Source organism: Mizuhopecten yessoensis, unplaced genomic scaffold (genome assembly GCF_002113885.1).
Source record: "Mizuhopecten yessoensis strain PY_sf001 unplaced genomic scaffold, ASM211388v2 scaffold10533, whole genome shotgun sequence".
In the NCBI taxonomy this organism is placed as follows: Eukaryota; Metazoa; Mollusca; class Bivalvia; order Pectinida; family Pectinidae; genus Mizuhopecten; species Mizuhopecten yessoensis.
The window spans coordinates 145,422-172,920 of NW_018408594.1; the positions used below are offsets into that span (position 1 = coordinate 145,422).

General features: G+C 37.7%; 1 protein-coding gene across 1 annotated transcript; it reads right to left on the bottom strand.

The window, feature by feature from the left end:
• Nucleotides 1-1,887: 1,887 nt before the first annotated feature.
• On the bottom strand, nt 1,888-26,092 carry LOC110461015 (WW domain-containing oxidoreductase-like). Its single transcript, XM_021514282.1, has 9 exons — nt 25,777-26,092; nt 15,239-15,324; nt 14,866-15,073; nt 14,447-14,481; nt 13,634-13,731; nt 5,794-5,896; nt 5,220-5,376; nt 3,800-3,926; nt 1,888-2,564 (listed from the first exon to the last, which is right to left on the bottom strand). Exons 1-9 carry the CDS (start codon nt 25,850-25,852, stop codon nt 2,468-2,470), a joined length of 987 nt encoding a protein of 328 aa, XP_021369957.1. The 5' UTR covers nt 25,853-26,092; the 3' UTR covers nt 1,888-2,467.
• Between the last annotated feature and the right edge of the window lie 1,407 nt (nt 26,093-27,499).

Below are 27,499 nucleotides of genomic sequence, written 5' to 3' on the forward strand. Positions count from 1 at the left end.
CCCAAATTGTATGAATTCCATTTATCATTACTTCTTTGAAAACCTGGCAGTTGTAAGACAATAATCGTGTTTCACTAAAATTAACTATTGTTCTTTCACTATAATATAAAATGTGTTACAGTGCTTTTTTTTTTTTTTATATTTTTGCATTATTTTGTCTTAAAACTTGAATGTATTTACAGAACTATTTTATGTAAAGCAGCTTATATCATATTTTTAACACCAGCGCATCTTGTGAACAAGTTAGAGAGTACACTTATAATGACAAAATTTGAATTAGAATAATTTTGGAAAACATACATTCACAATGTGTTCATTCAATTCATACCGATATAAAAAGGCCTGCTTTGATATCTACCAGAGGACGAGAAATATAGGCAGGCATTTGCTATGCCTAATAAATGCTGGTGTAATATCATTCATAAAAAACCCGAATAAGACATTGTTCGGGAGATATACATTTTCAGTATAAATTTGTTTGGGAAAAATGGCATTCTGGTCATTAAACATATATAATACTTAAACGCCATCGTAAACATATTTACCCCAACACCAAACAACATAACAATAAACAAAAGGTGTTATAGCCAGCGACCACACGTGGGGCAAGCAGACAAAAAGTGACATTTTAATTATAACAATATTAATTTATTGCGAACACTGATTGTCTTTATCTATAAGGACATTTGTTCATTTTTTTCCTGATTGTCCATTCAAATACACAAAATAAAAATAACAATAAAAGCGTTAACACGAGGACAAAATGGACGTGAAGTAGCGTATCTCATACATCAAACCAACATTCATTGCAATTTTCCCTGGCTTAGTCCGTCCCAGTAACACTAAGTTATTAATTATATTGATATGCACTGAAATATATTCACATTGAATTATCATTTAATAAAAGCACTGGCCGAGGCATATTAAGAAGGCAAAAAAAACCCACATCAACGGAACTCTAGACTGATCGTGAATTACTTTAAATGACATAATTGACAAAATAAAATACAACAGGAACCAAGACAAAAATGTATGTTTCATCCGTTAAGACGATTTTAAATAATAAAACAAATAGAAACAATATAAGAGAGTGAACAATCTCTTATCTTTATATAATATAAATCATAATGATATATCCTGTTCCTCACCTTACTTACACAAAGATATCCCAGGGTTCACCGTGATTAATTATTTACTGAATATATCCGTCAACGTGCGTGACGTAAGCACTCTCTGTAGCTAATAGCAAACTCGTGGAATGTATATCCTCGCTTTCAGGACATATTGAAGGTAAACTTTATTGAGGTTAGGTTTAACCATGTGAGTATCGTGCTGCTGAAACCTGCTTGAAACTCAAAGAAAAAAAGCCTTATGTAATGTTTGCTAGAGGTATTAAGCGGAAATTGCAGATAATTGCAAATGGAGTCCCATCAACGTGGTTGTCTAACTTTTCCGAGCCCTTAGCGCGTTGAACCCTGTTACTAAGTTTGAAGACAATCATATACTATTTGCGCGAGTTAATAAACAGAAACGGAAGATAATGACGTTTTTCGTTATTCAAGGGGCCATAACTCCGCCAAATGGAGTCCGCTGTCAGTGGTCATTAAACCTGGTCGAGCCCTTTAGACATTTAACCATGTGACCAAGTTTGAAGAAAATCGATTTACATTTGTTGTAGTTATTGCACGGAAACGAAACGCAACTGATAATGACATTTTTCGTTATTCAAGCGGCCGTTACTCCGCCAAATGAAATCCGCTGAAAGTGGTCAACGAATTTAGCCGAGCCCTTAAGGCATTTAACCCTGTGACTAAGTTTGACGAAAATCGGTTAACATTTGTTGCAGTTATTGCACGGAAACGAAGCGTGACAGACAGACAGAGACAGACAGACAGACAGACAGACAGACAAACCCAAATTAATATTCCCCGTTTCGGTGAAAGCGGGGGATAATAATGTAAAATGCAGTGAGGAATCCCGGATCCTCTCCGTCCCTTTCGTTGTCTCCTTAGTAAGGAAATGTAACATGTAGCAAGGAATCCTGGATTCTTCCAGTTCATTTAGTTGTGTTCTGTATGTATACACTTTGATTTCGATCTTGGCGATGATGATGCGGTTTCGCTAATATGCCCGATTGTGTAAATATAAACCTTGGATCTAAAGGTGATTTAGTTGTTGGTTTTATTTTACTTAACCTCCTTTTAACACCTAACATCATATCAGGGCATTTCTTAATGTGTGTTATATATGTCTAGCTATCTGTCTGAGTGCTGGAGGCAGGGTTTGGTCCTTCATTTTTATTTCTGCGATACCGCAGATCTGATAGCGACTTTTAAAGACCAGTGGATATCAGAATCACACTGACATATAGAAATTGTCGCATATTTATAAAATTTCAGAACATCAAGGTATATTAAAGCTATCTCATGTCAATAGATGCAATGAGAGGACAATTACATCCTAAACATCATTTCGTTATAAGGTCCTGAAGAATGTCTTCTGGTAGATGATATTTCACCCGGTCTAGTGAAAACTGCCATAGTGATTCCTGGTCTTCTTTTACCCTGATATATAGAAATGAAAAAAAAAAAATTTTAAATGTCTAAACATGTAAAAGATCTTTTAGAAAAAGTGGAAATAATGCATACCATAGAGTCAACACACAACAGTAAAACTCAATGTCGAAATAAAAACCACATTTCTCAAAAGATTAATGATATTATGAATTGTGCAGTTATTATTAACTGGAAAAACGCCAAAACATATGAAAAGGTATCATGATTCCCACATCATAACTTGTCCATGGAATAAGCAAAAACCTTACTTGATGCTGGTGTACAAAGTATTACATCTGAAGGACATAATTACCGACTAACGTACCAAAGGCTAAAGTAACAGTGACCTAGTTATACTTTGCTCTGCTCCGTTATCTCATGATATACAACCAATCACACCATCCGATGTGAACAAATCGTAAAAATGAGATAAATGTACGAAATTTACCGGATGATATAAAATATCAATGTACTTCATAAAATATACACCTGTCACTAAGGGGTGATACAGTCGACATCAGATCCCAATTATCACAAAAAGGCAACTTCATTAACATACCCTGCCTCCGGCACACATACACTATACATATGGAGGTACGTGGTTGTTGATTGGATGTTTAACTCTTTACCTACAACGAACCACAGATAAATCTATATAATACCTGTACACTAAAATGCTTTAGATAGCAATCAAAGGGAGGTCACTCGAGATGCATTAGAGTAGTTATGGCACATTTCCCCATTATCCAACTAATGGACTTAACAAAGAATAAAGTAAACTTATGGAATATGCACACGACGTATCAGATGCATAAAACCAACGTTGCTCAGTACAAACACTGTTTTACTCCGCCATGATTGCAAACACATATTTCCTCCACCATAAGCTGAAGTCAGTTACATTTTCAACTGATGATACCAAAGTCGCACGCAGGGAACGGGATCTACTAGATAACATCACGACATGGCGTGCATTGGAACAAAAACTCTATATAGACATACAAGTTACATAATTTGGTGGGTTGTAATAAGGGAACAAACACAAGCTTACTTACAGATTATTGCGATAGTCTAAGCAGATATAAAAAATGGCAGGGTAGATGGTATGCACAAATAACTGAGACCTCTTTAGTCATTGTAAAGGATAACATTCACATCTTACATCTAACAGAACTTTTTATAGGAGAAATACTAATAATGTGTTTACAAGATTGGTGTAGACATTGTATGTTTTGGTTATATACCTTGCGTGCGATCTGATGGTCTCTGGTTTTGAATTGTTGAAGTAGACATCTCGGACACCGGTCAGTTCTGGGTTCACTACTGTATTAATAGACGTCCAGGCCCCCTGTTCTACGGACGTCGATAATCCTGTTCAAACAACAAACAATGCCATAAACTCAGCTAATATCAAGTCCATTGATATTATACTGGGTTAACCTCTCTTACATAAAGTCCAGTGATATTATACTGGGTTAACCTCTCTAATATCAAGTCCAGTGATATTATACTGGGTTAATCTCTCTAGTATAAAGTTCATTGATATTAAACTGGGTTAGCCTCTCTAATATCTAGTCCATTGATATTATACCGGAATAACCTCTCTAATATCTAGTCCATTGATATTATACCGGGATAACCTCTCTAATATCTAGTCCATTGATATTAAACTGGGGTAACCTCTCTAATATCAGGTCCATTGATATTACACCGGGATAACCTCTCTAATATCTAGTCCATTGATATTATACTTGCGTAACCTCTCTAATATCAAGTCCATTGATATTAAACTGGGGTAACCTCTCTTATTTCAGGTCCATTGATATTATACCGGGATAATCTCTCTAATATTTAGTCCATTGATATTATACCGGGATAACCTCTCTAATATCTAGTCCATTGATATTAAACTGGGGTAACTTCTCTAATATCAGGTCCATTGATATTATACCGGGATAACCTCTCTAATATCTAGTCCATTGATATTATACTGGGGTAACCTCTCTAATATCTAGTCCATTGATATTATACTGGGGTAACCTCTCTAATATCTAGTTTGAATAATACGGGAAGGTAATACAGAAAACAAAAAGACACCAAAATCAGTACACAAAGCTTACCAAAACGGCAACGAGAGTAACAGATGACACACCATAGCGAACCATGATATGCAATGTTCACTAACAAACAACCCACAGAAATGAATATTTGCCACGAAAAATGTCTTACTGTACAACATGGATACGTTATAATTCAAAACTTCTGCGATTGTATCAACTAAATTGTGTCAGACACCAAGTTCTAAGACATGCTGCTGAAGTATATCACGATCAATACTTTAACAGTATTGATAAGCTTAACGGGCCCATCATCACAGAATATGTCATTAGGTCCAACAAGTGGTCGACAAAAACAAATATAAAGTGAAAACATCAAACAAACTTAAAAGTAAAACACAAACGACAATTTGAATATTGAAAGTGGCTATGGTGACTCAAATGTTATTAAAAAGACCAACAGCTTTCAGATAGCCGAAAATTGAAGAGACAGTTATGTTCTCGAAAAGAGATTTAAGACCTGTAATGTTATTATAGAATTTTTTTCTCGAGTTCACAATAATAAGTCAAACCGATTAAATGTATCTACTTCCTAACTGGCACATACCTAGACAATTAGCACAGGATATCGCTCCCCTGTATAAAAACGAGGCCTGTTGCTGGAATTCTTCCATCATATTGGTTCGTACAATACCCGGATGTACACACGTGACTGTTACGTCAGTCTGGTTTAATATTCTGTTCATCTTGTACATCAGCATTATCTGTAATAATTGATAAAAATATCGTTAACGTTAGTATGGACGGGCGTAGGCTATGCTACATGTAGCAATTGAAATAATATCAGTATGTAACAGCGAATTTTACCATAGGGCTTATTTAAAAGAATAGAAAAAAGAAGTTTTATAAAATAAAAAGATGAATATCAGAATAATATTCAATGATTTCTGAACTAGCATAATCAAATATCAATATAGCATCGGATCCACCATTCGATTTACAGAAACTAGTTGAAATTTAAAATGAAGGAAAAACCAATTTAATAATGATTAAAGCACACCCTGTACTGCAAATAAATCAATTATATCAAAACGTAGATCGGAATATTTGAAATAAAGTCTTATGCCTTCAAGTTACATAAATTAAACAATTGTTAGCACATGTATACTAGTCTTTGTTACCAGATATAGTTTACTCTTCTGGTAGTAGTAGTCACTCTTGTATGTGTCCGATGTTTCCTGCTCGGCATTTATTTTCTTTATATCAAATTTTCCAGACTTGTACCTGTATAATACACCATCAATATCTTGATAATACTATATTTATTGGAAAATAGAGTAAGTCAGTATGTGTTGGCAAATGTTTCAAATACTCAGAAGTTTTATAGAGATATTGTTTCTGTAACGAAAGGTTTTCATCATATGGAAGGGATTAATAGTTAGTCTGAGTGCAGTAACACTCCTAAAACACAATTTTAATAAATCGATCAACAACTCATCGTCAAGGTTTCCTATCCCACATCTTCTATTGTAATTAGTTAATTGACGAATATTGGGATACCCTGTCATATACTGTATATTATACATCGGTCAACAATACATTGTCAAGGTTTCCTATCCCACATCTTCTATTGTAATTAATTAATTAACGAATATTGGGATACCCTGTCCTATACTTTATGTTATACATCGGTCAACATTACATCGTCACGGTTTCAAATCCCACATCTTCTATTGTAATTAATTAAGTAACGAATATTGGGATACCCTGTCCTATACTTTATGTTATACATCGGTCAACATTACATTGTCAAGGTTTCCTATCCCACATATTCTATTGTAATTAGTTAATTGACCAATATTGGGATACCCTGTCATATCCTTTATATCATACATCGGTCAACATTACATCGTCAAGGTTTCAAATCCCACATCTTCTCTTGTAATTAGTTAATTGACGAATATTGGGTACCCTGTCATATACTTTATACTATACATCGGTCAACAATACGTTGTCAAGGTTTCAACTCCATCATCTTCTATTGTAATTAGTTAATTGCCGAATATTGGGATACCTTGGCATATATTTTATGTTATATATCGGTCAACATTACTTCGTCAAGGTTTCAAATCCCACATCTTCTATTGTAATTAGTGAATTGACGAATATTGGGATACCCTATCATATACTTTATGTTATACATCGGTCAACAATACGTTGTCAAGGTTTCAACTCCATCATCTTCTATTGTAATTAGTTAATTGCCGAATATTGGGATACCTTGGCATATATTTTATGTTATATATCGGTCAACATTACTTCGTCAAGGTTTCAAATCCCACATCTTCTATTGTAATTAGTTAATTGACCAATATTGGGATACCCTGTCATATCCTTTATATCATACATCGGTCAACATTACATCGTCACGGTTTCAAATCCCACATCTTCTCTTGTAATTAGTTAATTGACGAATATTGGAATACCCTGTCATATACTTTATGTTATACATCGGTCAACAATACATTGTCAAGGTTTCCTATCCCTCATCGTCTATTGTAATCGTTTAAGTGACGCATTCTAGGATATCCTGTTATATATTAGATATCATACATCAGTCAAAAATTCTTTGTTAAGGTTTCCGATTCCACATCTTCTATTGTAATTATGTCGGTGACGCATACTTGGATAAAGATACCCGTAATACGTACTACACGGTTTATAAATACACCCACACCACATCACCAGGTACAGTGGGTTATAGGTTAACTTAACAATGAACCAGTCACGCACCCCTTGTCGGGGTACATTGTACACCAAACCTTACAACATATGAAGTTTATATATATATATAATATTTGTGAAAGATGGACCCTTATTCATATATTATCAGGTATTTTTCTGCCTGATCATGACCTATGCTGACTGAAATGTATTACATACATACCAGATGCAAATGTGCATATTTACATTCAAATTTTAAAACAATAAAACTATAATGTTGAAACACTTTGCGAGAGAAATTACGGCTAATTATAATCCATGTGAATTTGTTCTCAGCGAGCTTAATTAAAGTAGGATACAGGAAGACAACAGGAAGTAAAAGTCGTTGCAAATTAAAGGAAACTCGTATTGAACACACAGAGACGAATCGAAAGTAGATATAGGTAAAACAGAGTAAATGATAAAAATAAACCGATATCACCTAGTCACACAAGAAGAAAGTAAAAAAAAACATGTTTACTGTTCCAAAAGTCGTCACTCCATATACAACAAACACTGAACTATTTATAGCACGCAGCCAATGAACTTCCTCGCAGAACTGTCCTATTGCTGGACACTGTAGAGTGATACTGGGAATTCCCAATATGTTACTTCCTGAATAACTTTTGTATATATAATTTCGGTGAGGAGTTCCGTATTCATTCTGTAGATTGAGGTGTGCAACCCTGTTTTCCTGCTGAACTGTGATTCTACCTTGTTACGGGTATCACCACAACCATGGCTGACGGGAAAACGGAAGATAATACCAACTTCTTGTATCTTGTCTATCAATACCGCCATGAGCAACTGCGTTCAACGTTGTAAACAAATACTACTAATGTCAGAATATACAGCGTCTGTTATTAAGGAATCACAGACCGTGTCTAATCGAGTTACCGACCTAGGAGGCACAGTCTGCGAGGTTTATTATATACAGTCATTTACACTTTGCCGGCGGAGTGGTTTAACATCAATACATGTCAGTAAGGATATATTTTAAAGCATAACTACAGGAATTGATAAAATTAGGAGTATGCATCAACAAATACATTTCGCTTTGTGTGTTTCTACCGCAACTCACGTTACTATCTTGTTCGTTATATAACTAAACCCAAAGTTAAATCATACAAATAATCCGAGTGCCAATTGCTTGAACTCCGATATCCGTACCTATTGTCACTAAATATCAGTTCGTTGTGTTCTTAGGTCCTCCGTGACCCACATAATTATACAGGGTACTGGATTTAACAGGAGACATCACGAAGATGGCACATGCTGTGTGTGACACACGTAAAACTCCGGGTGTAACGGAAGACATAGGGACGGTGTGACATGTTGTGTGTGACACACGTAATACTCCGGGTGTAACGGAAGTCTTAGCGACGGGTGTGACATGCTGTGTGTGACACACGTAATACTCCGGGAGTAACGGAAGACATAGGAACGGGGGTCACATGGTGTGTGGTACACACGTAATACTCCGGGGGTAAGGAAGACATAGGAACGGGTGTCACCTGGTGTGTGGTACACACGTAATACTCCGGGTGTAACGGAAGACTTAGGGACGGGTGTGACATGCTGTGTGTGACACACTTAATACTCCGGGTGTAACGGAAGACATAGGGTCGGGTGTCACATGCTATGTGGTACACACGTAATACACCCAATTTATCGGGATACAATGATACCCGTACCTATTGTCACTAAATATCAGTTCGTTGTGTTCTTAGGTCCTCCGTGACCCACATAATTATACAGGGTACTGGATTTAACAGGAGACATCACGAAGATGGCACATGTTGTGTGTGACACACGTAATACTCCGGGAGTAACGGAAGACATAGGAACGGGTGTCACATGGCATGTGGTACACACGTAATACTCCGGGTGTAAGGAAGACATAGGAACGGGTGTCACCTGGCGTGTGGTACACACGTAATACTCCGGGTGTAACGGAAGACTTAGCGACGGGTGTGACATGCTGTGTGTGACACACTTAATACTCCGGGTGTAACGGAAGACATAGGAACGGGTTTAACATGGTGTGTGGTACACGCGTAATACTCCGGGTGTAAGGAAGACATAGGGACGGGTGTGATATGTTGTGTGTGACACACGTAATACTCCGGGAGTAACGGAAGACATAGGAACGGGTGTCACATGGCATGTGGTACACACGTAATACTCCGGGTGTAAGGAAGACATAGGAACGGGTGTCACCTGGCGTGTGGTACACACGTAATACTCCGGGTGTAAGGAAGACATAGGAACGGGTGTCACCTGGTGTGTGGTACACACGTAATACTCCGGGGGTAAGGAAGACATAGGAACGGGTGTCACCTGGCGTGTGGTACACACGTAATACTCCGGGTGTAACAGAAGACATAGGGTCGGGTGTCACATGCTATGTGGTACACACGTAATACACCCAATTTATCGGGATACAATGATACCCGTACCTATTGTCACTAAATATCAGTTCGTTGTGTTCTTAGGTCCTCCGTGACCCACATAATTATACAGGGTACTGGATTTAACAGGAGACATCACGAAGATGGCACATGTTGTGTGTGACACACGTAATACTCCGGGGGTAACGGAAGACTTAGCGACGGGTGTGACATGCTGTGTGTGACACACGTAATACTCCGGGAGTAACGGAAGACATAGGAACGGGGGTCACATGGTGTGTGGTACACACGTAATACTCCGGGTGTAAGGAAGACATAGGAACGGGTGTCACCTGGTGTGTGGTACACACGTAATACTCCGGGTGTAACAGAAGACATAGGGTCGGGTGTCACATGCTGTGTGGTACACACGTAATACACCCAAGTTATCGGGATACAATCCTCCGTCACTCATTTTTTGCCGGTTTTTCCTGTTCATAACCTTTTTTCCATTTTTACGTATCCTGAGTACCCGCTGTTTACGTTTCCGGTACTGACACGACTTTAGTATGACATATCATATTTGTCAGCGCGAAAATTGACTTTGTTGTATTTTTGACCAGATTATGTTCACCTATATAACACCTAGAGGCAGCTGTTGTCTACGGTAGAATAGAAGAGTTTCTGTTTCTTATTTATGTGGAACACAAAGAACACAACTTGAATCTCTGCCCTCATATAGGACGCAAAGAGTCCGTCTCTGTATATTATACGTTCGTTTTATTATTGTATTTTTATGCCATTGTGATAAAACCATTGTTTGATATTTTATGATATAAGTTGTTTGTTTGGGGGTTTAACGTTTATGCAACAGACAGTGTCATATAAAGACAGATTTCTCGGGAAACAACGCTGAACCGAAATAGTAAGGAGGTGAAAAATGACAATAGATCCCAGGTGTTACAATAGAGGAAGCGAATCAATGTTAGCGTCTACAGTGTCCCATGAACAGAAAACAGACGGAACTCCCCGATATCCGTTAGTCGCCTTTTACGACATACTGACAGATCAAGCAGGTCTCTAAATACAAACAAATGTTCGAGTACGGTTTTAAGTTCTACTACATCGGCGCCTAACGCAAAGTTAACCGATATACGCTACTGGCGCGGTGGTAACTTTACCGTTACTTAATGATTCCAATCTGTATTTATTCCAGCATCCATAGATATGTGTCACGAGCCAAAACTGTATTAATATCAGCATAATAGACCAAGGTGAAATTCCCTATACGTACAGCATTTTCATTCATTTGTCTGCATTACATACCGTGTGTATCGTTAAGTTGTACAGCAAGTGTTTTAAAATACTGTACACGCCACACTAAATTCGGTTAATTTCTTTCATTTACCATTCTTATAGTCCCACATTGTCTATCATAGATTTGTGAAATATTGTGAACATAATATAATCATGATATCCTAAGTTGTGTATATAGTTTCAACAATGGCTTCCTGACCTAGTTTTGATATTTGTATATATATAAATATATAACTTGTCCACACTGTTGGAATTACTTCTTTATATAAAGTAATACCTACTTAAAAGTGATCATAAGATCTGTTTTTATAGACAGCTACCGCTGTTACGAGGCCTACGTTTGTCACTCAAATTCAGAGAAGGATATGAAAGTGATCCACCAAATATCCGACACACTTGAGCAGTCGCCACACCATGCACACCTGTGTCTACCAGAGAGAGGCATGGCTGACAGCATTGACGACGATGAAAGGTGTAAACTGATACCATAAACTTTTCTCTAGTGCATATTCAATCAATTTCCCTAAACGCCTGTTTCCAGTAGGATTGACTTATTTGTTTAGGGATTTTTCAACAGCTACGGCAAAATAAAGACAATGTCCACAGATAAGAGCGACTCACTGAAATGACATCGCCTGGACACTCGGTGTGTTATTGAAGGATTGTTTTTCATTTTGTGAACGTTTATTGGAGTGTAACATACATTGGGGGTCCAACATGTTTTTTGCTGCACGTTGGTAAATAACCTTGTTTTGAAAAAAATACGTAAATATCCCGTCTCTGTAGTTTAAGTTTTCGGTTTCTTGATTATCAGTCAATATCTCAGAAACGAAATACGATTTTGTATGTCATATAAATCATGTAATAATGACTGCGAAATGAAAAAAAAACAAAAACGAATTACCTTATGATGTTATATGTGTATTCTGAACACGGAATCAATTTCAATAAACCTTGTGATCCCTGTTGTGTTTAGTTTATACGAGTTTCTTGAGGGTACCTAATACGTCGGTTCTTTTTCAAGGTCGGATTGTTCCTGTTATGATAGAGAAACCGTGCAATATTACTGATATTCGCAAACCTCTCGTTACCATTGACTACACCAGGGAAGAGGTGCGGTGTTGGTTCTTCTCTCGACTAGCTACTTCGCTAAAGCATTAATTGTATTAGGAATGAACGGCTGCGAAGTGCCAAGTGAAATACCACGGCTGGACATTTTGTTCATCGTATTGGAGCTAGTCAGAGCTTAAAAGTTATGACGTCATTTGAACATAGAAAGAAGGTGTCTTACCCGCGTCCAAATAACACTGACACCTTAAGTGGACGCTTTGCACACTTAACAGACACATGGCATCATGCATTGAATTAAATAATATATTGTGTAATAATTTGCAGTACTTCTAGTTACGCAATAGACGGAGAGGGCAAAAGTAAAATTCAGAAGGAATATACCACAGCAAGCGTCAATCACCACCACACTCAGGAAAAAGCTTTCACGACGTCGACACACAGTGACAGAATATTACCTGAAAGTCGTTTCGATAAGACAGCAAAAAGAAGCGAGGACACGAGAGACCAACAGAAAAAACCTGATACCTAGGAACTAGCTCTGGAGTAGCGAATCAGTTTTGACAAAGGCTTACCGCGGGAAACGGCACTCCTAATCAGGAAACCAAAGTCATCGCCTTTGTTATAGTGTCTAACTCAGTTGGTGATATAGTCAGTTGAACCGATCACAATACACGGCCGGAATAACTTATGTTAGCTTCCATTCGACCTATTTTTGTCAATACGATTGTAATGCAGTCACTTTAATATTATTTTCCCACCATACTGGTACATCCGAATAAAAATCCATTCACTTTAACTGTCTAATATATCATAATACCAAACATCATCACAGATAGGTAAAAAAAATTCTAAAGATTAGTCACAACTCAAATCACGTTTTTGTTGTCTTTATGTTGACATCATCAGTGTTATATGTTTGTGCATTTCAAAATCGGGGTAGGTGATCTGCCAGTACACCCCTGAATATCAGAAGGTATTTAATTACGTTTACAGCACTAAACAGTTTGTTTTGTATTGTTTAACGGCCCATCGTCTTTTTGAGTCATTTCGGGCCAAACAACAATGTCAAAAAAAGACATTCACAACAATGTAATATATGAAAATCAAGAACAAAAGGTAAAATGTGTAAAAGATGTCAAAATGTATCAACAGCAAATAAATTGTTATGAACTATATCATATCTTATTATATAGATAAAATGAATGTAAATAATCATAGATTAATTGGACATAAACTGTATCAAATAAACGTTTCCTAGTGGCTACATTAACATCTATCACGTATTTGTTTGAAATCAGCGCAATCAATCATAAAGTGTTTGACTGTAAATGGTTGATCACATGCACGCAAATAAGATTCGTCTTCTTTATGTAAAATGTAAATGTGTGTGATGTAGGTATGACCTATGCGTAGTCACAAGAAGAACGCTATTATGTGTTTGTGTCAAAGCCATAAACCGGTCAAAAATGGAATATCTTACCATAAACTAGACAGGAACACTATTCGACAATCCCGTCCAGACATTCTCATCACCGGGAGTAGACTCACAGCAATCAAGAAGTGACTCAGGTAGTTTACCTTGTAATATATAAATAGCATGATAAGACGACTCGAAGACTTATTATCATTTAATATCGGTAAAGAGTGTAACATTATAGACAGTTTCCTGCACTGCACATTATGTGTCTTTGTGTTATTCTCATTTGGAAAACATGTTCATGAATATTGTAAAATTCAATCCAAGACGTATCTCTTGATTTTTGCTTTATTACTATATCCTTCCGTACATACTGTTATTATGCACACAAAAATAGTAAAAAGAGTTATCGTGAATATCACTGCCTCCTGCATACATACGTGTGTGCACGCATGCATTACACACATGGAAACAAGCACTGCAGTGATATCGACTGTTGATATGATGTTAAATCACATAACACCAAATCCAACGGGGCACGATGTAGATTGGTATCTTAACGGTTTCCTCTTTTTTAAGATTATCACAGTTTTAAAGACTGATTAAATCTGGGTTAGCGTCAACAACTAGTCAGTGAGTACGGCCGGGACATACCAGAGTCCTTAAAATGGTTATTATTAGTTCATGTCTATCTTTCAATATTTAGGGTAGTGGCAACAAGTGGTGTTTATCATTGGCAGTATATTGTGCCATGCTTAGTGTCTATGGTAAGGTATTTTAGTGAGGTAGAACTAAATAATCGACGTCAGATCTGCGCTATCGAAAAAGCACACATACAAAAAGGTTCGCATGAAAACAAAAACAAAATCAACGTACCTGAAACAACAGCTCATTTCCATCTTCCGTTAAAGCTAAAAAACAAAGAGAGAAATGATATAATTTGTAACGACGCTTCACTTCTTGTGAAAAAGTGACACGCGACTGTACACATGATACATATATTCCATGATTTTTCCTTGACGGTTTTAGTGATCTAGGCACAAGCATTCATATTCCTGGTATACATTGTTGTAATATTTTATTTGGAAAATTATGAATACCACATAGAGTCAACGTAACGATGGGTTTTACTTAAACTCAAAACTTTAACGGTGAAAATGATAACGTTGGTTTATTTATTTCAGTATTATATGTTGACAGCCAAAATCCGATATACTGAATTTTAATCTCCCTATATAGACCTACTCCTATTAGTAATTGTGTTTAATCCCCCGCACCAGCACAGAAATACTTACTCTTTTTGACGGTATTAATCCCTGCGTTACATAATAGTACATGCAGTTGTCTTCCAGACGCTTTGAATTCTTCTATAAATTCCTGCACAGATTTAAGTGACGCACAGTCCAGCTTCATAAACTCTACACACAGTTTGTCGTAATGAGCAAGGCCTAGGGTTCCCTTCTGTTTTTCATCTTGAAACTCTTGATTCATATCCTGGATTGCCTACAAGAAACAATAAGAGTTTTAATCAATTATTAACTTCACTAGTCCGGCCATACCTAGGGGAGTTAGTGAATTGTTCCTGTGTGTTGCTACTAACTTTACGTTTATATACATTAATTTTAGTTTTTATTCCCGTGTTTTTCTCAAATGCAACAACCTACTTACCCCGATGGCTTTATGTTCGGACCGACAGGCAATAATCACAGTTGCCCCCATCATAGCTATCCATTTCGCCGTTTGATAGCCGATACCTACAAATAGTATACAAGATATTACATAACAAACACAATGTTATCTGGATATTACGCTGTAAAGTAGCTGCCCTCCTTCGGGAGGCAGGGTAGTCCAGTGAGAACGCCGGGCTCGTGATCGAAGGGTTGTGGGTTCGAGTCACGGCACGGTGTTGAATCTTTAAGCAAGATACTTCACTCCGCTTGTTCTAGTCTACTCAGCTGTAAATGAGTACGTGGTTGGGCAGTGCTAGAATTGATTAATGCTAGCTGTGAGCGCCGTAATTACAGCACCGATGGTATGCTCTCCAATGAGTTGAGAAAGATAATGGCTGAATGCAAAGGCTCTATAACCACGGATAATAATTTGTGAACTTTGATACGAACTAGGTTGTGATATAGCGGTATATAAGAACCTCGAATTATTCTTCGAATGATATCCAATGTTACCATTTTTCATCACAAGAATGATGACGTCGACACGGGGCCTGGCATTCATAGCCAATAGCTGAACTTGAAATGGATATAAGTGGAAGTGGAATAAAATAAATAATTTTCGGGAAAATGTAATTATCTACCACAAACTTGTATTGCGATGTCAAGCCTCCCGTATGGTTGGTTGGTTGGTTAGTTAGTTGTACAGGATTGAACATATTATTAGCGGCTATAAAGTATTTCATAGATTTGTTGGATTATTCGTTCTTCAGTATTTATGCACTTGACAGCTATCGTGCTAAAGCTCCACTGGAATTTAACGCTAAACGCCTGCTTTGTTATTATTTTCATTATTAACATGAACTTTGCCCTTTTTACATCCCCATATATAAAAACGAAAAAACTGATAGTAATGACCAAGTGATAACAGAGAACGCTTTATACAAAATACCAAATGAGGTCGATTCGCGTACAAACACAATAACGGGCACTTTAGAAAATTATTAAATAGAAGGATATCAAAAACGTCAATAAATACAAATCTAGAGAGAGGATGAGGGATAAGGAAGGTTATGTTCTGCACCTGGCCTACCGTATATAGATAATAAATACACACAGCCTTTTACATGAATACGCGAAACAGTCTATCCAGAAAGTTGTACGATGTTATGTTGATATCTCCGCTTTAAACTCAAACATGTTTGATGTGTAATTGTAATCTTATATTTTTTAGAGAGAAAGAGAAAAAAACTGCGTAATCAAATTTTATGTTTAAGAGCGACCACTCAGAAAGCAGAATATAAAATAATAGGTTATTCATTTTGAAGGTATTATTGTTTTCGAAAATGCTGTATGTTAAAAACTTGACTTTGCTAATAAAATTCAAACTTCATAAAGTCTGGTCATCTGTTACATGTTATATAAATGTCGTTACTGAGGTTAGTAATAACACTTATAATGTACAACATTTAAATAGCGCCCTATATAGTTTGTAAAATTATTCTAAAACGCTTTACCACATACTGATAGTAGTATTAGTTATAATTGTGAAACAAAAATAGGTTTGCAATCACCATTATACATTAAACCAGAGGATAATCATAACAATATGCACAAACATGAATAAATACATGAGGGGTTGTATTTACACGACGTCTGTAGAATAGTCTAAAATGCAGACGTGAAGAACTAATGTTGATAATGAATTGATCACTTCATGATGCAATTTTCCTAATATGGTATTAGTTTAAACAATTCTAAATAACGCCTTCATCGCGGACCCAATCTTTGGTTTGGTTTGTGTTTGCTTTACATCCTTATTAACAGCTACGGTGATTTAGGATTTTGGTAGTGGAGGTTAACCGGAGTACCCGGAGAAAAAAACACCCACCTGTGGACAGTACCTGGTAACTGCCCCACGTATGCCTTGAACCTGCGTCCAAGTGATGGAAGGCTAGTGATGGTAGACGGTCACACGCCTTAACCACTCGGCTATTGCGTCCAGCCTCTATCCCTTATGTAATTATCTTTCTTTCAACCTTTGATTTGTCTTGATTAGTTTTTCTACCCATCAACATTTTAAGCCATTAAGGGTTCCAAATTACAATACAAATATATGTTGAAAAAGAAATATATCATACTAACACTAAGGACGTTAAAATATTTACATGTTAAAAAACCACTTCATAGCAAAATATTTGGTATCATTCTTTCCAGAGTATAAAATAATACATCAGCATACGTTTCACCAAAGATTCTATGGAAAAGAGTTTTAAGATTCGGATTATCATGCTTTACAACAAGCACATGTCATCAGTTGGATGCTCAGATTAGTAAATGATAAAGTACTGACTTTACTATGTATTCGGCCTTACCCGGGTGGATGCTTACTGTTGATAAGTACCTATTATTTGGAATTGAATCTTTTACGAGTGACTAACTAGGTGGTGTAGCCGGCGTTTTCTTACACATGAGGTCATTGTCACGGTCACGGTACGAGTCTAGGGTTTTTTCGGGTAAATATTTACTTTACTCTTAAACGAGAGGAGCATATTTACAGTCAAGCAACGATGTCGTATATCAGTGTCCTGATCTCAGTGCTATATGACCGCGTGTAAACAAAAGTAAAACGATGTCAAATGGTAGATCGATTAATGTAAAAGGGGCACAGTTTGGTTCGACTTCAATTGCAAAAAAACATTGCTGGTCAATTGTTATCACCGCATTGTATCCAGAAGACGAAATCATGTCTTGCAAGACACCATAATTAATAGGACTTTGAACAATATAAAACCAAAACAACCCACAAGTTATGCCGACCTGTCTTTTATAACTGAAACCGAATAACAAATGTAGCACTTTTATCGACACTTGTTCTGAGGAACAGTGTCAGGGGAAAAATGTGATAAAGAATGTTAAGTTCATACTACATTAGAAACCCTTACCGACCAGGATTTAGGTTTTTCGACATGCGACAATATCGTTGATTATGTTTCATAAAAGACTACCATGAGATATACCTTATTTACACAATTGTTTACAACCCCGACATATCTCTTCATAGTCGTCAGGAATCAGTCGACTAACGCCTTCCGGGCCGTCGGGATACAAACTTTGCCAAATGCATTAGACCTGACGCTGGACTGAGTTTATCATTGTCATGTCTGGCTCCTGTTATCGAACAGCTGGTAGGCTAAACTTCCATGTTCGGTATATCTATCGTCGTGTCAGTGTGTATTCTTTGATCATGTGTAATTGGTTTCCGGCTTGTGAATAAACCCAGATTCTGGTAGATGTGTTAGTTATTATCGTGTCATTAAATGCAGAAGTGAACATTACCGCTTTGACCTGTTTGCTGCGTTCGCCAGCGCTCAAGAGAGCTCAAGTACTTGTATTCTAGAGTTTTAAGTGCATGCGCTACATTGTTTTACTGTATTTAACAATATGGTCCAAAATAAAATGCTGCCTCCGCAAAACTTCCGCAACAGTGTGAATATATAACGTGATTAAAGATGTTTAACGCCCATCGACAAAAAAACCATGTATAGTATATATCGAGCAGCGCAGTCCATTATATATATTTATGAGAGTTCGATATGTTATCCGGTCTTATTGCATTTTAATACGCTTCTGTACACCATTTCTACGAGTATGTATGTTGTGCATGATCCATACGGTGTATATGCACTGATACAGGACGACTTTATTTTAAGAATGAAATATATTTTACTTGTCTTATTTATACAAAATAGATCAGTATTTTTAAACATGGCAACTTTCGATCTACAACATGGACGGAATGTTCGACTAACATGTGCTAAGTGCCTTTATCTATGTATTTTCATTCGATATTTCAAAAGAATTAAACGAACAGATAGTATCATAGTTTCGACTGGTCTAGTGTTACAATGTGAAGCATCATAACAACAGCTACGGCAACACAACGACAGCTACGGCCACATAACAACAGCTAACAACAGCTACGGTCACATAACAACAGCTACGGCCACATAACGACATCTACGGCCACATAACAACAGCAACGGCCACATAACAACAACTACGGCCACATAACAACAGCTAACAACAGCTACGGCCACATAACAACAGCTACGGCCACATAACGACATCTACGGCCACATAACAACAGCTTACAACAGCTGCGGCCACATAACGACAGCTACGGCCACATAACGACAGCTACGGCCACATAACAACAGCTACGGCCACATAACGACATCTAAGGCCACATAACAACAGCTAACAACAGCTGCGGCCACATAACGACAGCTACGGCCACATAACAACAGCTATGGCCACATAACAACAGCTAACAACAGCTGCGGCCACATAACGACAGATACGGCCACATAACAACTGCTACGGACACATAACGACAGCTAAGGCCACATAACAACGGCTAACAACAGCTGCGGCCATATAACAACAGCTACGGCCATATAACGACAGCTACGGCCCCATAACAACAGCTACGGCGACATAACAACAGCTGCGGCCACATAACAACAGGACAGCTACGGCCACATAACGACAGCTACGGCCACATAACAACAGCTAAGGCCACATAACGACATCTAAGGCCACATAACAACAGCTAACAACAGCTGCGGCCACATAACGACAGCTACGGCCACATAACAACAGCTACGGCCACATAACAACAGCTAACAACAGCTGCGGCCACATAACAACAGCTACGGCCACATAACGACATCTACGGCCACATAACAACAGCTAACAACAGCTACGGCCACATAACGACAGCTACGGCCACATAACAACAGCTACGGCCACATAACAACAGCTACGGCCACATAACAACAGCTACGGCCACATAACAACAGCTACGGCCACATAACAACAGCTACGGCCACATAACAACAGCTACGGCCACATAACAACAGCTACGGCCACATAACAACAGCTACGGCCACATAACAACAGCTACGGCCACATAACAACAGCTACGGCCACATAACAACAGCTACGGCCACATAACAACAGCTACGGCCACATAACAACAGCTACGGCCACATAACAACAGCTACGGCCACATAACAACAGCTACGGCCACATAACGACATCTACGGCCACATAACAACAGCTACGGCCACCTAACAACAGCTACGGCCACATAACGACAGCTACGGCCACATAACAACAGCTACGGCCACATAACAACAGCTACGGCCACATAACAACAGCTAACAACAGCTGCGGCCACATAACAACAGCTACGGCCACATAACAACAGCTACGGCCACATAACGACATTTACGGCCACATAACAACAGCTACGGCCACATAACAACAGCTACGGCCACATAACGACATCTACGGCCACATAACAACAGATACGGCCACATAACGACAGCGACGGCCACATAACAACAGCTACGGCCACTTAACAACAGCTACGACCACATAACGACGCCTTTTACGAGTGGGTTATGTATTCGTTTGTGTTTAAGGCTGTAGACTAGTTAACAAGTTCCAAATGCGTGTTATATTTGATACAGTATAAGTGAAATGTCAAAGACGAAACTATATGAAAGTAGTGTGTAGAGAAAGTCGGGTACATAATACAAATGTTTTCGCTCCGCACGTACTTTGCTGTATACATGTCTAGTTACAGGGGTGTATATTTGTAAATGTCTAATTCCTTCAATGCAGGCGAAGACTAGTCCCTTTCCTGGTGTTGCTACTGCTATGGATTTTTTACAATATTTTACAATTATGGACTTCAGGTGAGGTATATCCCTGATTTACGGACCTGGTCTGAACAATATTCACAGAAGCCGAAAACCGAGGTGAATATTGTTCAGACAAGGTCCGTAAATCAGGGATAGACCGAAACTGAAGTCCACAACTGTTTTATTATATGGCATTTTACAGTGAGGTTAATAATTTTTCAACTCATAAAAACACGGATGGCATTGACCATTTTGGAATCACAGAGTGAAGCACTTCAAATACTAAATAGCATGCACACAAATTTAATTTCAGATTCAATTCATGTGATATTTAATTTCAAGTAAATATTATTTGCACAATCAACATCATCAATATTCACATAGTTCAGAGAGGTCTGTAACAATTAATTTGTAGCTGAATTCAGTAGTGTGATTGGTAACAGAATCACAGACTGTCTGGGAAATTACCTAGGCTTATTTTTAGTAGCGGTCTGTAACACTTTTCTATTCATAGAACGAGGTCTGTAACATATTTACAGACTCGTCACATGACGTTTCCTCCTCCAATCAGGGCTGGGAATTAGCATTTTTAGTATTTTTGCATATAATTCTATTAAAACAAATTGAGTGGTCTTCAGTACCGAACTGTGCTGCCTGTTGTCGAACGTAACATCGGTGATTGATCGGAAACCGTTTGTTTGTTTTCTCACTAGAGTAGAAACAGATGGTAAGCCCGTTTATAATCTCGATGCATTGCGTATTGACGCAGGGTTCCTTCCTAGCTGTACCAGTGTTTATCCCGAGCTAGCAGAACACTCCCCTGCTGTCTAGCTGAAGTCGAGACAACCTATTTCACGCTTAGCAACTGTGCCTAGGACACACAATTCCAGTTACATAACTTCATCGGTAGGATTAATTCTCCTTTGTACCTTTATATTTACATATATACCTGCACTTATTAAAAAGAGTAAATAGGTCATTTGTTATCGACAGCGATACGAGTGTGTGCTTCCTTAGAAGGTCACAGGGTAGAAGCTCCCCACCCTTTCATCTATACGTAATGTGCAATGTATCATATGCTAGACGAACGTTTTATCCGAGTCGTGAATACGACAGCTAGGAAGTGTGGTTTTATGATTGTAAATATTTTCAAAATCAATTTTAGTTTCACAAATATGAAAATTTCGAACATAAGATATTCTTCTAATTGAAGGGCTTCGATTATTTGGATTCCGCTCAAATAAACACTATTGTTATATTTGTCAAAGTAGTTTTGTATTGTTTGAATAGTTTGGTAATAATTTTAAGACGTTGTTTTGTAACATTTCCTGAGTAGAAGTTTTCAATTATTTATCTCGGTCTGAAATAAGTCTGATATTCGGTTTTCATTACTTGCTTAATAATGGCATATTTATTTTTTAGGTCGCTGAATATTTTGTTTAAAACTGTAAATGCAAAATTGCATTCCTGTCATGAATTCATAGTATGTTTATTACACCACGTCCTCAGTCAGAACCTGTTTCCTTTACTGACACATCGAGGTATTTTATAAGCGAACACGACAGCCGGTGGTCAGAGACCCGACTACATAAGTGTATAATAGATAGTTAGTTAGTTGTTGATCAGCCCAGTATTAAGGGGAATGCCGACAACTTGTTCACCCGTTGTCAGTATAATGTAACCGGGCTAAATTCTGTGCTAGGAGCCTTCGACATGGTATTTCAGTGTGATAGCACTATAAAGTCGACATCGGATCCGCACTATCACAAGGAGGCAAGTACACCAACATACCCCGTCTCCGGCACGCATGCATGCTACGCAACACACATGGAGACGTGTCCTTTAATGTCCTTAGCTGTTGATATGACGTTGCAGTGAGATTGCACTCCAAGGTTGGCATCAGATCCGTGCTATCACAAGGAGGCAAATACATCAAATATCCTCATCCAGCACACATACACACACGCACTCATACATAAAACACATAGTGGCACGTCTTTGAATGACCTTAATTAAGAAAAGGACATTAAAAAAAATATAACAAAACCAAACTAATCACTAAAATAGTTGACATGTTCGGTCCTAGGTATCAGTAATACTTTTAATATACTGCTGTTCTTGAGCAAGCAAATAAGATAAAACCGGACAAAACTCATTCACCTTTTATCATTTCAATGAGTCAGCGAAGGACATGATACATGTGTTACACAGAATGTATATTTACATCTCATTTGGGCCTTTGTATTGTTATAATGGATGTATTTTTGTAATCGACATAGAAATCGGACGTCCATTAAAATGACATTTTTATCATTGTCCGGCCGAGTGGGGAGACAAAAGTGAATTGTCTCCATTGTGCAGATAATGTGAAATTTGGCTGCAAATTTCTATAAAACCATACACAAATGTTATTAATAATACATTAAAATATCTAAAATAATGTTATCAGACACAATTTGGAATACAAAAAATGAATCATCTATTTTTTTTCAATTTGTTCAAACCATTACTATCTCTGTGTGTATAATGTGAAATATGATCACATGGTTTAATAGAATCCAGAGTGAATAAATTCACGAGGCAAATAATACACTATAAGTGCCTGACAACAGTTATCAGATAGAACCCGCAGTCTGAAATGAATCACGCTGCTTTGGATTATGTAGTATGCAAACGTGTATTTTGGGGTAAACTAACCGTGTCATCTCCAGTATCTCTTGTATACGACCGAAACAGGCGATATCATGGGGATTCTTATCATAAATCTGCGAAGTCTTTGTTAGTGACTTACTTGGGTTTAGGGCTCGGCGTCAGGAAGAATTCGTGTCGAACTTACGAACAGAGTGTTATCAAAATGATATAAAAGTTATTTAATTGTATATATTTATATTGGGTAGACCAAAATAGAAGTACATCTTATCGGTATCGTGATTTAGGGTACGTGTTCACTGTCAAACAATGCTGAGAAGTTCAGTAGGGTATTTAATGTATGTTGCATTTAATACAATTCTAGGTCTTTAGTATTACCAATGAACATCTATACCTGATAGTGTAACCTCGCATCACGATCCATGACATATATTGAACCAAGTGATTGTGTCAACATTTAGGGCGTCATTTCCTAGCTTGTTCTGTGTAATATAAAGACTATAAAACAAGACCTTCGACTCGGGCGACTATCTATTCCAATTCAACAAGCGTACTTTAAAACCTTGGAAACTAACTATTTTCTTGCGTAAGGTTTCTTACGGGGTGTAACGGCTTTAACACAAACGTTGTCATATGATCATGATTTTACTTGTTGAAATTTCTAAATACGACACAATAAATAACGTACATTGAACAATAAAAGTACATTTAATATTAACTTTTAACTGTTAATTTAGAAACAAATTCAGTGTTTAATTAAGTTTAAACATATTTTATTGTAAAATTAAAAAGAAAATGATTAGGCATCAATTTCAAGACATTATCGTTTTATAAATCTATGACTAATTGATAATTCAGTAATAATCTACTGCTGACTTCCTGGTCATACGTCATTACAAAATCTAAGGTCATATAAAGACGTTGTTCACATATGAGAGGGCACACAAAGGCCTCATAAAAGTGTCAGTTGTTTAAGGATCATAACCTGGACAAGGTATTAGGAGCCCCCACCCGGTCACAGCGTACGGACATTGGTGACACATACCAAAGGTCCGAGAGCTGTCCAAACCAATCTATGTATATTTGCTTGTCATTATCCGGGGACTTATCCTAAAATAATCTACTCGTTTGAACAAACGATAAACACTAGATGCAAACAATGTCTAACCAAGAAAGGCAAAAGACAGCGAAAGCGATTTTGACAAAAATAAATCGATTCCAAAAGTTGGTTGCCTTCGAGTAGCGAGGCAAGAGACAATCATTTTTCTTGACTCTGCCAGGGGATTTTCTTTCAAATCATCCAGTAGGTAACACCCTGTAAATTCTGTTCACAAGCCCCGATCTACAGCGGTTTAGTTTAAATAGTAAATAGTAATGTTGTTAAAATTAATTAGGGNTCCACCCCAAAACTATAAATACAAATGATGGGCATAAAGAGACAAATGTAGTCATGATATTAGAATTGATCATGGGGTCTGGCCACAATCCTAGGGACCTAGTTTCTGAGTCACAGCTTGGAAACAGTTGAGATCCCCAATCCATGACCATACATAAAATTGCTGGGCATGAAAAATCTAATACAGATGTGCTATAAGGATTGGCCTTGGGGTCTGGCCTATTCCCTTGAATCTCATTTAGAGAATATTTTGCAATGATTGCTTAGATATCCAGGTGAGCTGGGCCTCTTGTATTTGGAGGCAACATCATTATATTTGGTGACGGACTACCTTTATTATAGTGTAGCTTCATCATACATTGTGCTGTAATTGTGTGGTTGTAGTTTCAAAGTCTGTATGCTTGTCTTTTCAGCCAAAATGGGAGACGGACAGATGTCAGAAATACTCGAGAAACTTGCCCTCGGCCATGCATGCAATAATTTCAAAAAAGAGACGAAAATAAATCGATTTCAAAATTTGGTTGCTTTCGAGTAGCGAGGCAAGAGACCATTTTTTATCCATAACTCTGCCAGGGGATTTTCTTTCAAATCATCCAGTAGGTAACCGCCTGTAAATTCTGTTCACAAGCCCCGACCTACAGCGGTTTAGTTTAAATAGTAATATTGTTATAATTAATTAGGTATTTAGTTATAATTGTCTGGTAATCAAGTGAGGTTTTGATGGTTCGACATGTGTGTTGCAGACAGTTATAACTATCTACGTTTTAAAGACAAACTTACCTGTGTTTCCTCCAGTGACGATAACTATCCTATCCCGGGGAAGGGATACTATAGGGAAGGACTGCCTCCCTCCCATAACTCGTTTAGTCGGCCTCGGTAACTGTGAGATATATAAACTCTACGAATCAGTTGAAGCTACCTGCCGTCTTGTAAATAACAAAGACCGCTTTGAAAAGGAACAGGTGGAGCTCAGGTAAACATTCCAGTCGGGTATCACTTCCTTTACGTACCCCGTTGGCTTTGTGGGTCGGTTTACGTCTGCGAGGAGAAAAGAAATACAATCTGTTCTGTGCGTCGTACAATCCGTTTCCGGGTTAGCTACTACGTATATAAACAATAGCGCTACTGTGCGTGGGGAGGGTTGATATTGGAATACCACGTCGAATTGATTGCTAAGTGCATGAGTGGAGTAGTCTATAGTTTCTGTACAATAGTTCTCATCAGTGTTTTTACACAAATGGATCGCTCATCCTAACTGTACACTGATAGAGGTTACAGTATAAACTACTTAATTGACTAAATTCATAGTCTGGAATATGAATATATATTTATATATTATATATTCTATGTCAGTTTAATGTTTTTATGTATACTGATGAATTATACACTATTTATATAATTTCAAATTAATTGGATGTACATAAATATTATAATTGTTTTTCTGGATATTGTCTATTCAGATATTGAGGATATTTATACTGTCTAAAAGACATGTATAATGTTGGAGGGATATTTACTTCGGCCCACCAACACAGAAGGGGTAATTAAGGCCAACACATGGTCAATAAAAATATGACAAAGGAACTGATACCGAACAGACGAAAAAGTTAAAGACATATGTCAGCTTGATTATTCAAAATGGCTACGGTTAGATATATTTTTCGAACAGATGAACAAATGAAAAATTAATAAACAAACGTCACAGCTTTATATTTCCAGTCTAAGGTATACATGTAGTGTCATGTACACTCTCTAAGGACTGTGTACACACTCTGAGGTTTATGTTCAGTCCGAGTATGTATACGAACTGGGATATATGTTTAGTCTGAGGACACTTAACGGAGGCTTACGTCTCTTTCCAGAGGTCTATGTACACGGTATGGGGGTCTATGTTCGGTCTATGTATAACATGAAAGATTTATGTTCAGTCTGAGGACACTTAACGGAGGGTTACGTCTACTGCCCGAGGTCTATGTATAACATGAAAGATGTATGTTCAGTCTAAGGACACTTAGCGGAGGGTTACGTCTACTGCCCGAGGTCTATGTATAACATGAAAGATTTATGTTCAGTCTGAGGACACTTAGCGGAGGGTTACGTCTACTGCCCGAGGTCTATGTATAACATGAAAGATTTATGTTCAGTCTGAGGATAATTTACGGAGGGCTACATCCACTGCCCAAGGTCTATGTACACTGTCCGAGGTTTATGTTCAGTCTGAGGGCAATTAACGGAGGGTTACGTCGACTGCCTGACGTCTATGTATAACATGAAATATTTATGTTCAGTCTGAGGATAATTTACGGAGGGCTACGTCCACTGCCCAAGGTCTATGTACACGGTTTGGGGTCTATGTTCAGTCTGATGATATTTAACGGAGGGTTACATGTACGTTCACTGCCAGATATCTATGCACGCGGTCCGAGATTCATATTTAGTCTGAGGATAATCAACGGAGGGTTACGTCTACTGTCCGAAGTCTATGTACACTGTCTGAGGTCTA